The following is a 15,353-nucleotide window of genomic DNA, read 5'->3' on the forward strand; positions in this document are numbered from 1 at the left end:
AATAGTTTAATTTAATAAAAATCCAAGAATTGTATTTGCATATGTTATGTACTGACATATATGGAAACCATATATAAAAATCTTGTATGTTTTATACATACACACATTTGTAGAATATATGGGGGAAATATATGTTAATATTACAAAAATGTCCAATTCCATATACTGTATGTTCTCTGTGCATTTAGATGTATATTTACATACATGGCACAGAAATACATTTTGACATGGAATAAGTTTAAATGTATTTTACCCCAGGATATGCTATCTAAGAGTTTTGAAATGTGATCTCACGCCAGGATCAATTATTCATGAATATAGTTATACATACATATAAATATTTACTGATATTTTAAAATGTGTGCTCATCTAAGACATTATACATAAATACGTTTACTGGCATTTTGAAATAGCTTCATAAATATATTTACTATATATTTTGAAACGTATGTCAAAATCCTATGTGTAGGCCTATAGTACGGCCATATAGTTGTTGCATATGGGAATCCACATTTGGAACATATGCATATGAATAGGCTATTTGAGGCTGCTGACCCAGACTGTGTTAATATTAATAGCGGGGGATTTTTATTATTATAAGAGGATAAAACGAGAAAAGTAGTAGCTTTTCCTTTAAATGTGGTCTTGTGATAAGTGACATCAGCTCTGGGGTTTTGGCCAGTCATCTCTGTATCAGCTGATACCCTACAAGAATCCCAGCTAAGTCAAGCTGGACAGACGTAGACAGGAAAATACCGGAAGTTCTTCCTTCAAAATAAAGGTGTACAGTTTGTCATTTGCGGGAAAGTAATTATAGTAATAATAATTAAGGCCTATTGGTCTGCACAGAATAACATATTGTATCAAAACGACTCAGATGAATCATCACATTAAATATGGAGTTAAACTAGGTTACACTTTTATTAATAGAATTGAACTACCTTTTTAGGCTGACAGCATAAAATAATGGCTTTCTGAAAATACATTTTTTTTTATATATATATATTCAGATTATGTTATGTTCAGTTCAGATTATATCATGTCATGGTGCATGATATTCCCTGATGAAAGAGTGCTTTATGGACTGGAAATTTTAAGGCTAAAAGATATTTGATGCAAGTATAAAAAAAAAAGATTTTTTTTAAATACCAGAAAATTTTGAAGGATGTCTAGTGTCTTTTAAAAGTTCATTTTAATCAGTCAGCATAAGGCACCAGTGAAATGTCCTGTCATTGTCATCTATAGGCTGTAATAGGCTGTCGGAATTTCATAAGCACAAACTCTATACCAGACAACTTGGAAGGATGTCTGCTATCCAAAAAAAGTCAATTTAATCCATATCAGTAGCATAATTATTCCTAAAGGCAATATTATGGAAGCTCAATTACCTGGTGTTAAGTGTGCTCCATCCTAAAGCCATTAGGAACAGTTATGCCACTCACATTTTACAAGAGACATCCTTCTAAATTGTCTGGCATAAATTTTGTTATTGAGCCTTTTTTTTTTTTTTGCAGCCCTACACTATGTATGACATCTTGCTATATGTTGTGAAAAGGACATTTTGCACAAAACAACTGCATCTTCATTTACTGCAGATTCATCCTTAAATGCATAATTCATTTATTACTTAGTATTCAACATTACTTTACTTTGTATTAGCCTACACAAAAACATTGAAACGCGCGTCAACGCGGCTCTTACTTTGAAGGTTTACCCCGGAAGTTGTCTGTTTTATTCTGGGCGGTTTGATGCTGATGTTGCTCTTCCCATCTTCTCAGTGCGTCAACTCGTCAAATAAACTTAAAACTGATTCATTTCAGCCGTGTGGCCTGGTTTTGCCTTGCCGTGTTTGAAAACGCCCACTTTCAACTATAGACGGTCGGATCCAGGTTCGCCATGTGCAGTGATGATTGCTTAACTTTACTGGATTGCTTCCATTTGACTTTTAAATCATTTTAATCATTCCTGTACCCCTCCTTTGTGTTTGATCGGGGTGGATGTAGCTGACTGCTGGAGCCCGTCGCTTTGTATACTTTTGAAACGTATTTGGGTTGATTGGTGAACTGCAGGTGTACCCGACCCACCAACACCAGTACCACCACCATGGCCTCTGCCACCTCCACCCCGGCCGCCTCCAGCAGCCGCTCCGCCAGCCGCCGCTGCACCGTGGCCGGCCTGTCTGCATCCAGCACCAGCCCGAGCGCCATGTCCCGCATCCAGGTGAAAGACGAGCTCCGGCACCTCAACGACCGCCTCGCCAACTACATCCAGCGCGTGCAGGAGCTGGAGAGCGAGAGGTCTTCCATACTGATCCAGCTGGAGGAGCAAGATGAGTCCAAGAGCCGGGAGATGAGCAACGTGCGGCGGCTGTACGAGGTGGAGTTGGCCGACGTCAGGAAGTCCCTGGACGGCCTGGCCGGGGAGAGGGCCCGCCTGCAGATCGACTATGGGAGTCTCTGCGAGGAGCACAGGAAACTTCAAGCCAGGTAGTTCTGGTTAAGTTAGCCCCGATACATACCGCTCTCTCTACGGAGAGAATGTTACGCCAGACTGACTCTGTTAAAAATCTTGACTATTTAATGCTGCTTTGCTTAAACGCACACACATGGTAGAACATGAATTAAAACATTTACAAAAGTCTTGGGACGCACACTTTATTTCGGCATGCATCCAATACACCAAGCGGCAGATATTTCAGTAGAATTTCCATATTTTGGTTTACACAGCTCGTTGCTGGCCTCAGCGGTGTATATTGATGGGGAGAATAACAGACTAGCCCGTTCTTAATAAAGAAAAAAAGACATTTTCTTTTAGTGGTGTTTGATGGATCTATGCCGAATTGAACATTTGGCTTCTATATGTTCAGAATAGATGTTGAGTCTTACTGTAAGGGGTTTATACTATTGCTGACAAGCAAGGCAACATTAAATTGCCAGTTTTGTAATGGATTCTCTTCATACTACTACTAGCCTACTGGGATAAGACAAGTTTACCTCAACACAGTCACTTTACATAATTATGTTATTCCTGACCTGCAACATTTCAGTCAATATTTGAACACGAGCAACTCTCTTCCACAGCTAGGAACCAGAGCATCATCAAGACTGGGAATTCAGGCACAACCCTCAACAGCTCCATGTAGAATCAATAGGAAAAGCTGAACTAGCTTGGGTAGTATCAAGTGGTCCATAACCATGGTCTCCCAATCTCTGTCAAAGTAGCACCGCCATAACTATAAAATATATAAAATATCCTATAGGAATATTATATAGATGGTATAGGAGAAGATAAATGCCATAAAGGTTTAAGGAGTAGAGGCTATGGCTAAACTCACTACTGAATACCACAGATGCACTTGAAGTCCCTATAGGACTATTAGTGATTTTTCTTTAGGTCCTTGGCATTTGTCTTGATGACATCAAGAGTCTTTGGCCTCTGGTTTCTAAATTTATGAGAGACATGATTATATACACAAATTCTAGCCAAATTGTTCAAGATCATAGGAACATATTGTTAGCCCTGCCTTATATTTTCATATTTCACATTTTTCAATGTAATAGAGCTAACATGTTGAAAATGTTTCATCAAGCTGGCAAGACACTCGAAACATCACCTATGTATAGGTGTTATTAAATGTAGACACCTGGGGAGCAGATAACAGTGGGGACTCAGTTTCATTCATGTTTTGGATTCTGCTGGGAACCTGTTGTTGAGGATTGGGATGAGTGTGTTTTGTCCTTTTCTATAGAAAATATTTCATCACTCTGCAGTTGCAATTCCAAATCATTGTGAAACAGCAACAATACACAGATGTAAAGTAGAAAATCAAAGTTCTCTTGACTGATAGATTGCATAGAAGAAGCATGCATAAATGGTTGATCAGGTGGATAGTCTCTTTAGTCCTGATATGTGCAGTTCTCTCTTGTATGGACTATGGAGAGCACATCATGCCAAATTTCATTCAACATTCTGGCAATTTAACCACGCCTTGTTTATTGGAAACAATGCATCAGGTGATAAAACATGACTTAAGACCCCATCTGAATTGTTAGCATGTAAGTGATCCACCACGCTGCTCATCACTGAGTAGTTGGGTGGGAAAAGATTGTGAACCAATTCTTTAAAGTTTAAATGTCATTGAAATAAGTGCTGATTAGTGGATTAGATGTGTGTGCCGAATTGAGGAGTGGTTCCTAACAAATCTTAAAAGGTCTTAAGTGATGTTCTACCACATATGTACCTTTGTCGATGAGCAAGGCAGCATTAAACTGCCAGATTTTTGAATGGAGTTTGGTGTGATGATCTGCCCATACGAGAGAGAACAGCACATATTGGGGGTCAAGTCTCCTACTGTGGTGAACACTATTTGTTGATGGTTGTTTTCCCCCTCACTAGGAGCCAGAAGAGGGAGGCTGACCTGGCTAATGCGTTGGTCCAGTGGAGGAACGTCGAGGCGGCCCTGAGCTCCAAGGATCTGGAGTACACCAAGCTGCTAGCAGAGAACAGGAATCTGAACGACGACGTTGCTGACCTCCAGGGCCAGCTGGAAAATGTATGAACGGAAGGGTGGCTGACTTTCCTACCTCACAATAAGTCAGTCTTAATATTTATGTAACAGGCAGTCTTAATTAGACTAGTCTAACCTGAGAATCTAAGACCAGTCTCTAAGGCTTGTAGACTAGACTTCCTAACCTGCTAGCTAGTTAGCTAGCTAACAGTTTGTTCAGCTAACGTTACCCAAGCTACAACTCAGAGTGTTTTGGAGTAGAGACTAGGGCTAAAGACAAAATGGTTAACTGTGTCACAGTAACCTGCATTTGGAAACAACCTACATTATCAGACCATTCACATTTAGCTATGTGTATGCATTTTATCAGTTCAGTAGCAATTATTATGTACATTTTTGTCTGATTTATTTATTTTTTTTCATGCCCAGTTTCCTCATGATCAGTTTGTACAGGTTCTTGTTTACATGAACATATTTGGAATACACAGGATTATTTGGGAATATTAGGTGGGGTATGTGTTACGTCTCTGCAGAGAAACTAAAAAGATGCAAAATGGGTACCACTCAAGACAAAATATGAAATCAACCAATCAGTTTTTAAACCTGTGTCCATTCATGACTCTTTGTGTGTGTGTGTGTGTGTGTGTGTGTGTGTGTGTGTGTGTGGGGTCACCAGTTGGAGGCTGCTCTGGCGGACACAAAGACCCAGCTGAACTCTGAGCTGCTGAGGAGGGTGGACTTGGAGAACCAGACGCAAACGCTCAAAGAACAGCTTGACCTCCAGAGGAACATCAGTGAGCAGGTAACACACCCACAACACACACACAGGCATTCATACCCCAAGTTTCAGCAATAACAGGGTTGCCAACTGTCACACGTTTGGCGTGAGACACAAAGGCCTGCGTCTCACTCTCAAGCACCCCAAACAAAAAACGCCACAGTATAAATAGTCATTTAAGTTTGTTTGTTTATTGTTTATTTGTTAGGATCCCCATTAGCTTTGCCCTAAAGCACAGCTAGTCTTCCTGGGGTCCACATTTAAAAACATACATTAAACATTACAGTCAACACAAATGGCAAACATAAACATAAGACATATATTTAAAAAAGAACAAAACAAAACAAAACAAAACCAAAAAAAAAAAAAAATACAAAAATAAAATAAACATTAATCTGTATTAGTAAAACTTACACTGATGACTCTCTCAACAGTTACCGGCAAACACTACAAATCTGCATATGCATAGCATCCTACAAATATGATGTTCCTAGGTGTTTCCTTATTTGCTTTTTAAACATTGATTTCTGTGTTAATTTAGTCAGGAACAGTGGTAAAGTATTCCATGTTTTCATTGCTCTATATACTACTGTGCGTTTAAGGAAATTAGTGTTTGCCTTGGGAAGTGAAGTAAGTTGACTTATACTGCATTTAGGCTAGCTTACCATCTCTCTAGCAAACAGTCATGGTATGTATGAGGGGGATAGTCTTTTAAAATGGTAGTTCAGATTCCAACATTGTTTGGCTCTTATTTTTATAGAAAGAGCAGGGGGCAGCAGGACATGACCATGATGATCCTGCACAGGTGTGGAGGAAGCTGAGAAAGGCAAAGGAAATGGCTAGAAATTCTGCCTGATATTGGCTAATGTTAGCTAGCTACTGTTAGTTTGGCTTCATGCAGTTAGCTGGTTGGTGTTTATTACAATTTAGGGATATTTTTATCAGCTTTTTGCTTGCTTGCTTTGCACCTTCTCCTACACTGTTAATAGGAGGAGGAGCAGCAGGTGATCCTGCTCAGGTGAGGAGTAACTTCCTGGGATGGCTAAAGGAAAGAGCTAAATATTCTGCTTTCTATTTAGCTAGCTGCAGTTTGGCTTTATATTAGCTAGTGATAGTCATGGAATTTATTAAAGTTAGGGATACCCTCTCAATTTTTACTCTACATGGCACCATTGCTTTGCACTTAGAGTATTTTTTCCTGCACTGTTATTAGGACGATAACAGATAATACGCCTATGTTATGCTAAATAGGCCTATAGTGTCTTATTAAATATTTGAAACTTGTCAAAGGATACATTTAAAAATCAAATTGGACCGGGTTATTCCGCTGGTTTGAATAAAAAAAATAAAAATAAAAATAAATGTTTTGAACCAAGTCTGCCCCCCTCACTTCTGAAATAAGACAGTAGATGGGCTACATTCTCTCTCACAGTACTGCTGCGTGTTGCTTTCTGCACGAGGCACTTTATGAAAGTTTCCAAGACAGTGGTAAGAGTAAAACCTCCACCCACAGTTGTTACCTGAGATATAGCCTAGGATATTGTTGCTTCAATTGTAAGGTTGCTAACAGGTTTGCTGTTAGCAAAGCTGAGATGCACTTGTGATAGCCACACACACATACACACACTGCTATTTTAGCTAACTAAAATTAGCTAGCTAGCTTGCCGGCCTAGAAAGCAAGTAGAAAAAAAATGATATTCAGCCATTACTTCTGCAGATTAAAGTTCTCTGTCGCTACGACGGATTTCCGTCAGTTGGATTCCAGAGAGGCCGTGTATGAGATCAGTGTAGATCCGAAGGGGGAAAAAAGCGAGGGGAGGGGGGTGTTACGGGATTTAGGAATCGCACTACCAGGTGATGGGTAGCTGATTTGTGTAGGCATACAGTTTAATACATCCATGGTGTACACGCCCTAATGTGGGGGCCTCCTCTGTAACTTGTTTTACAAATTGTAGATGGGGAATATGACTTGGCCTGAAAAAAAAATTTCAGATTTTTTTTTTTTTTGCTTTAATCCCTGCTTCTGTGACCACGACTCCACATGAGTTTGCTGAAATACTTTTTAAGAGGAGAATGGGAGGAGTGGAGAGAAACTGAGAAGTCCTAATAAAGAGGAGGTGGAGGAGAAAGGGAGAAATCCTAATGAAGAGAAGGAAAGAGGGAGCGGAGGAGGAAGGAAAGACATGGCACAGATGGAGAGTAGCCTATACTTTACTGATGAAATCTAGAGTAAAACAATGTACATAATGTAATTAGTGTTATGGCTTAGGTATTGTAATTCCCAGCAGCTCAGGCAAAATATATTAATTATTGTACAGTAGAGAAATAGGGCTGAAAGGGGAGGAGGGGAAATGTCACAGACAGATGCAAATAAAATCGGAAAAGTCTGAAATGTGTGGACAAGTGACAGCCAGTAATCAGTTGTTTGTGAATTTGTAGGCAAAGTAAAAAGTAAGTAAAAAATTATTTATGGTTAAGACATGCACGTGCGAAAGTTACAGCCCATGGCATGAAAATCTCACTCTAGCCAAATGACCTAACCCTGGCAATACATAGTTAACCTTAACCTAACTGTAATTCTAACATCTAACCCCTAAAATGGACAAATTTCACAGTGAACACAAGGCAAGGGAGTCCTCACTTTGTCAAAAAGTCCTAACTTTACTGTATCAAGAGTCAGGCCGGTCCTCACTAGACTACAAGCAGACAGAGCTACACACCTTTCAACATGACTGGCACCATAGTTGCTGCAGAACTTGCACAGTTAGATTTGACAGTTAGATATGCCAAACCAATATCGTGTGTGTGTGTTCTTGTAGGAGATCCTGGAGATCCGGAGCCGTCACGAGAGCCGTCTAGTGGAGGTGGACTTGGGAAGACGAAGAGAGTTTGAGAGTAAACTGTCTGAGGCAATGCAACAACTCCGCCAGGACCACGACGCACAGATCCTACAGTACAAAGAGGACCTAGAGAGGACCTACAGTGTCAAGGTACACACATATACACAAAATACACATAAGTGCAGCAGCAAATTTACTGCAGCATGGCAACTCAGTCCTAGATTTGTTGCTCATGCACAAGGATGAGCAATAAAATGCGTGTCAAGACATTTCCAGCTTAGATGACCGTGTCCTTTTAATATACACATCAATGTTTGTCTGTCAATATGTTGTATGTTCTATTCAAAGGGTGTTTGTATGTTTGCATTGCATGCTCTCTGTACTCCAGCTAGAGAACGCCCAGCAGGCTGCGTTGGAGAAGAATGACGCTGCATCGGCCACCAGAGACGAACTGGAAACCACCAAGCTCCGGGTGGAAACCCTCAGCTCCCAGCTCCAGCAGTACCAGAAAGGGGTAGGCAGACTGAAGGGGGGCTAGAGTGGAAATGAGTCCATCACAACCCCCAAAAACATAATTCACATATGAAGACGTAAAAAACACAAGGGCAGCAAACCGTGCTTAACACAGTGCAACTGCAATGACAGAGCAGTGTGAAAGGCAATTAAAATACCAAAAGAAAAATAACAAATGACAGGAAGGAAGGCACAAAGTCATCGGAGTCATACAAATAATCATGTAAAAATTGGAAAAACCGGCGTGAACAGATAAGTTGTAAGACCCTTTTTAAATCTCGACAGAATCTCCTGAGCAGACAGATAATGGGAGGGTGTTTCAGAGTTTGCGGGCCTTAACCATAAATGCACCATCACCTCTAGGTTTTAGTTTGGAACAAGGGATGGCAAGAAGTCCTTGGTCAGAGGACTTAAGTGACCCTGAGAGTCAACAAGTCGCAGATATAGGAAAGTGCAAGGCCATGTAAAGCCTTGTAGGTAACTGAAAGAATCTTAAAGTCCATTCTGAATTTGACAGGCAACCAATGCAGAGAGGCCAAAACAAGGGTGATATATGACATCTACGATAAGTATTGGTAAGTAACCTCGGAGCTTGCCTAGTGCAGCTTTAACAGCAAAATGGATGACAGGAAGCTGTTAAAGTTAGTACCCATATAGTAACCCATATAATAACTGTATTTGTATAGAACCTTTCTAAAACAGTTTAAAAAGTGCTCCACAATTGAGACAAAAGACACAAAAGCTCACAAGCAAAGAGGATAGCAGCAAAAAGACATAGCCATTAAAATGCGGATGGGATATGGACTAGGGTACAATTATACTAGCATAATAGAACAAGTAGTAAGGATAATCTTAAGTAATAGATAATCTTATTCTACATCTGACATACTGTACCTAATGACATGCGCTATAGTGAAAAGTGCAAAATGTTTGTTAACCCATCATCGGTGCAAAGCCGTGCAAAAGTGCAATGTTTTTTTTGCAATGATGATGGGGTAAATGTCACGTTTTGCACTTCTCTACTAGAGCAAAATGCCACTCTTGGTCAGATGTAGAATAAAAAGGAAACTTTGCATGTAGATATGTTTTAGAAGTTTTCTTCCTTTGAGTGTAGAATTGGAAAGGAATTTCTTGATTGTTGAAGATGGTATTGGATTCTTTAAATTTCAGGTAACAAATGTTCACACTGATGAAGGCTGGAGGGCTGAAAACGTGCTTAACAAAGTAACTATCCATCGTGTGCGACCCCATCCTTTCAACTTAAAAGGTCACAAATGTTTTCCATTTGCCCAAATTAAATTCTGGTGTCTGGTATGGAAACTTCTCCACCCACTTGAAGTCAGGATTTGAAACATAAGAGTGAAATCTAAAATGTGCGCTCTGTCCAGAGAAAGCTGGATTCACCAACGTTGGATCTTTTGCCTCTCTCGTCCCTTTGGTATCCTTTGGTATAAAGCATCACAGACATGCGGGTTGGTAAACACATACTTACTGTGTGTGGTTTACTGATGTCGCGTTACGTGATTTGTGGGCTTTAGAGTTGAGATTTTTCAAACGGTTACCTCTCGCTGCCATTTGGAGCTGCCGACATGCGAAGTTGCCTAGCGCAGCTTTAAATAAAAACAAAAAACCCCTTCATGTTATTTGCCCTTCCTCCCTCTGTCAGAAAGCGGCGCTGGAGGGCCGGGTTCAGGAGTTGGAGAGGACTCTGGACAGCGAGCGGGAGGTTTGGCACCAGAAACTCAGTCAGAAGGAGCAGGAGGTGCTGACCATGCGCAGCCAGATGCTCAGCCAGCTGGAGGACTACGAGAACCTGCTGGACGTCAAGCTGGCTCTGGACATGGAGATCAACGCCTATAGGAAGATGCTGGAGGTGGAGGAACAGAGGTATGGAAGCGGTCAGAAATCTGTTCCCGCACATCATACAATACTAGCGCAACGCACTATCCACGTTCACCTAAAATGCAGATTCCCGCTGCACATCACTTCCTCTCATATGTATCTCCTTTTAAAACTGACAGTAAACACCTCGTCTTGCCACGAGTATCCTGACAAGCCATTTTTCTTTATTTCTAAGGACGTTACTATCTGAGCTGCCTGCCACCTGTTTGATTTGTGTGCGTTTCTTGGTTAGATCAGTTGTTTATATACCTCCTATATGTGGATTGGAGACACATTGCATTTGCACTTGGTTGTTAATGAGGCCAACTGCGTTTCTGACCGCCTCTGGAGGTGGTTTGGGTGGATCTTCAATGTGTCTTGGGTGTATTTACACCTGGGTTTTATGTGTTTTTGGTCTGTCTGAATGGAGGTTAATGCAAGCGGAAAGGAGGTCACAGTGTGGCAGACAGTCCGGACCTAGTAGTTCTAATCCATCTCCGCTCATGTTGTTTTCCAGATTGCACCTGTCACCCAGCCCCTCTCAGCGGACAGCGGTGTCTCGAACACACGAACACGGCGTTCGCAGGCTAAAAGGGAAGAAACGCAAACACGAGGGCGCCTCCGGCAGCTCGCCCGCCTATAAAATGTCCACACACTCAACAGAGCATGGTGCTGTGAGCGTGGCGGAGGTCGATCTGGATGGAAACTATATCATACTGAAGAACAACTCTGAGGCAGTAAGATTCTGAGTTCCCTGTTAACGGTTTGTCTTTTGGGTGTGTGTCTTCAGCAGCACTACTGTGCACTACAGTTATGCTGAAAATGGTCTCACATCTCTAAATCATTCAAATAAATATTAAGTTAATTAATTGAAATCCCAATTTCACTTTATCATGACACAGTTGGTAGTTATATACCAAGATGCAGAGATAAAACAGTTAATTCAGTGGCATACAGTATTTTAAACCTTCTTTCAGCATTTTTGTAGACTATTTTCATCTTATCTGTTGGACTTTTTTGTTTTAATGCCTTCCTGTGAAGCACTTTGTAAGCTCTGAATTCAGATAAGTGCTGTATAGTTAATAATTTATATAGCACTTATCTAAAACAGATGGTTATTATTAATTCAGAACATTAATGATTCATTCTACTTAGCATTATTTTTATCTGGTAGGATAATCACCGCTTATTGAAACATCTCTGGATGCCTGTTTGACCCCCCATTCACCTGTGTTCTCATACCTGCATTTCCAGGAACAGCCACTAGGTGGCTGGTCAGTTCGGAGGACTTACCCAGACGCAGGTGACATCTCCTTCCAGATTCCCCCTACCTATATACTGGCTGGGGGTCAGACACTCACTGTGAGTAGTTTGTTACATAATGATAAAGGTATTGTTATATCTAGTTGCTATACTCAAGCTCCATATTATGCAGTAGAGCCTGGTTTATCAGAACCCTTTGAATGCAGGATTGAAGTATTAAGATTATTGAAATGTGTTTATGTGCCAGGCCCAACTTTTTTCACCTGTAAAATTTTCAAGGGGTATGTATTCCAAAACCAAAAGCATATTATTATGGTTAAAACACTTCAATCACCACCAAGCTAAGCAACCTAACTGGGGCCTTAATAGAGCAGGAGTAAATTAAAGTGTGTGTGTGTCAGATCTGGGCGGCGGGTGCAGAGGTGGAGGCCCACCCTGACGACTTGGTTCTCCAGGGCCACAGGAGCTGGGGCCCTGTCACCGATGTGAGGGTGATCCTCCTGAACCCCAACCATGAGGTAACTAAAGCAAACTGCATCTCAGAGAATGAAACCACACAGACCCAAACACACTGCTACAATCACTAGTCTTCTAAGTCATTCAAATCTTACTTTTCTCAAGAGAAGTGAAAAAATCCACCATTCAGGTAGGATCATTTTACTTGTTTCCAGTGTAAATCAACTCATTTGAAGAATTGTGTGTCATGTCAAAGTGTCATTTTCTTTATACAGGTGGAATGATCTGCCTTATTCTGCCCTGTCTCAAGTGAAATTATCTCACCTAGTTGGCAGAATTTTCACTTGTTTTTAAGGAAAATAGATTTTTTAAGACTGAAGACAAGACTAAGTGACTTGTTAGGATGGACATTTTTTGCAGTGGGTGAAACAAGTAGGGTTAAACTGATGGGGGACACTTCTGCTTGCCATTTTTTGGGGGAATGGTTATATTTAATGATATGTAATATTGGCACAACTATCCAGAAGTATTGGTATCAACCTTCAAAATCCTATATCGCTCAAACCCTTGTAAAAAGCCAGTGTTGAAGGTCAATGTTAGTCATACCCTGACATTTTGAATGTCCAATGATGCGCTTCACATCATGGGACAAAGGACATGGACATGGACGTCAAGGACAAAGCATTTGTCCTTGACTGACTAAAATGCTATTGGTGTAATTGTTTAGGATACTTTATCAAATGTAATTGATATAATTGTTCAGGATTTCTCATTTAAACCAATGCGCACAGCCTAGCTGCAAGGCAAGCTAAGTCAACTAAAATTCAAAATATCAAGGCTTCACTTTCAAGCTCAATAAATACAAAATCATATTACCTCATGTCTTGGCTAGCTAAGATGTTGGGTGAAATTAACCAACGGAGTGATCTAAAACCCTTTAGGAGATGGCAGAGCGCAGGGTGGTGTGTATGCAGGGCAGAGGTGGCGAGGAAACCGAACTAGAGTTTGATGAAGAGTGCGTCGCGGGCAGTGACGTTCAACACTTCAGGAGACAGGTAAACACACACACAAAGCCACGCTAAAACCATCCAGAACCCCAACATGAACTGTAAAGTGCACTTTAAGTAAATGGGCGCAGATATTGCAGTGTCTGAAAAGTGACCTCTGCATTCACTGTCTTTATGTCCTCTGCACACGCTGAAGCCCAAGAGAAGAAAAAAGAAATGTTGTTCTGTGTCTTGAAGTGCAGAGAAAGCAGCCTGCTGCAATGCAGGTGAGGAGAGTCCTGCGGTCCCTCTGCTGAGGCCCGGGCTTTTCCCGCCCCCAGCTCACCTGCTTTTACTTCCTACACATTGCTCTACATGTAGTTTTGAAATACATTGCTTGTTGAAAAGATGCTGGATTTGCTGCTGCCTGCCATTTGTGCTTTATTCAGAAGCGTTTCAACAAGTCTAGTCAAATATATTTGGCAGATATGGCTTAAGAACTGGTTCGGTTGAAACGTTGCAGAATAAATCACTAACTGAGCATCAAGCCAGTGTGTGGTTGTCATTGCCATTTATATCTAGCACCTAGTCAAGTTTTTGATGTGCATAAACTACTTTGCATTTTGCCATTGTCAGGTGAAAATCTCCAGAACTTTTCAGGAACTAAGAAACGGCTTCAACAGTCGTGCATTTTTGAGTTTATCCAATGAGTTTTGAAAGGTCATAGAATTTTCTCAACTCACCGAGGAACTTCAATTGAAGTGAAAACATGAAATTCACCTAACTTGGAGTTACTGAGGTTTCCACATGACAACAGCATATTGTTTGTTGCCCACCAATAGCAACCCACTCTCATAAAATTGCTTATTTGGCATGCTTTCCCTCGGCTGCATGGTCAACGACCGCTTACGTAAGAACTAATTTGCTCTGATAGGACAGCATGTGTCCCACGATGGCAGTTCATTAAATGTGTTTACTTAGCACCGTTGTGTTTTCTCAGGATCTGTCCAAGGAGGCGAGCTGTGCTGTCATGTAAGTTATTCCCCCCTCCACCTCCACCCCTCACTGACCTCCATCTCTACCTGGGAGACCTGGACTGTCTCTGGCCTCGGAGGAAATTGGTCTCCTGTTGCTGTCTGGATCGAACTCTCTGACAAACTGACGTAGGGCACGGAATTCCTGTTTGAGATCCACTGTGACGTAGGATGCCTCACATTCAATAGTATTCCTCATTCAGCAAATGATTTTTGCTTTGCTTTTTAAGCTTTATAGGGCGTTGAAGTGGAGTACCCACTCTAGTCGGCACCTGTTAGTTTCTGCTGAGGCCGCAGAGCTGTTCGCTGCTTTCCTTTCTAAATTTCAAATGTACTCGAACATTTTCCCGCACTCGGAGGTCACAAGACGGTCTCACTAAAACTATTCCGACAAACTGCATGTCATAGTTGATCTAGTTTTGTTGTGCCAGTCTAAAGATGAGCTGCATTTTGAAAGGCTCAACATCCAGTTAGGAAATCCGCAGTGGAAGATGATAAAGTTGAAGTAGTTGAACTTTTACCGCAAGATTTTACTGTAATTTCTCACTGAAGGTGAATAACACTCAGTTTGCAGTCTACCGCCTCAACATAGACAGCTGTAGTAATGGTGTTTATATTGCGTGTCTTCCTCTGTAATGGATTTTCCATCACAGAGAACAGCATGCAGCGGTGGATGACATGGTTTCTTGAGCACTGTTGTGATTTTTATGCCAGCTGCACAAGAGAAAAGAGGTAAACTTTGTCTTGATTGATTTAATTTAAATGGGTATGTGTGAATGTAGAGGCTCTCAAGCCTCAGTTGAAATTAAGCTACATAAATAAATTGTTTCCATAATAAAGTTTTCTAAACAAATACAGTTGGTACAACTTGGTTATTTCAGTCTTTACAATTCAAGCACCTTGCACTGTAGATGCTAGAGTAGCCTAGTTAGAACAGATTTTCATTTGGCGGAAGCGTTCACTGAAAGTAAATCTTGAGCTTAATTCATGTGAAACAGCTGATGCAGTATCAATGGAAAAAAATAACAGGATCGTCACAGCAAGATTAGCTCTCTCTTCGTTGTCTTCTCTCCCTGGAAATGATAATACTGATTG

General features: G+C 41.0%; 2 protein-coding genes across 2 annotated transcripts in view; one reads left to right on the forward strand and one right to left on the reverse strand.

Annotated features, from left to right (window-relative positions):
• efl1 (elongation factor like GTPase 1) overlaps positions 1–15,353 on the reverse strand; it is a 348,687-nt gene that overhangs the window by 255,055 nt on the left and 78,279 nt on the right. The gene's annotated exons all lie outside the window — the stretch shown is intronic.
• lmnl3 (lamin L3) lies at positions 1,899–15,079 on the forward strand. The gene is made up of 12 exons (XM_078283945.1): positions 1,899–2,486; positions 4,396–4,552; positions 5,184–5,309; positions 8,105–8,275; positions 8,514–8,639; positions 10,305–10,525; positions 11,037–11,256; positions 11,774–11,881; positions 12,184–12,300; positions 13,180–13,293; positions 13,442–13,511; positions 14,225–15,079. Exons 1-11 carry the CDS (start codon positions 2,104–2,106, stop codon positions 13,478–13,480), a joined length of 1,782 nt encoding a protein of 593 aa, XP_078140071.1. The 5' UTR covers positions 1,899–2,103; the 3' UTR covers positions 13,481–13,511; positions 14,225–15,079.

The sequence above is a fragment of the Centroberyx gerrardi genome, chromosome 1, assembly GCF_048128805.1.
Source record: "Centroberyx gerrardi isolate f3 chromosome 1, fCenGer3.hap1.cur.20231027, whole genome shotgun sequence".
NCBI lineage: Eukaryota > Metazoa > Chordata > Actinopteri > Beryciformes > Berycidae > Centroberyx > Centroberyx gerrardi.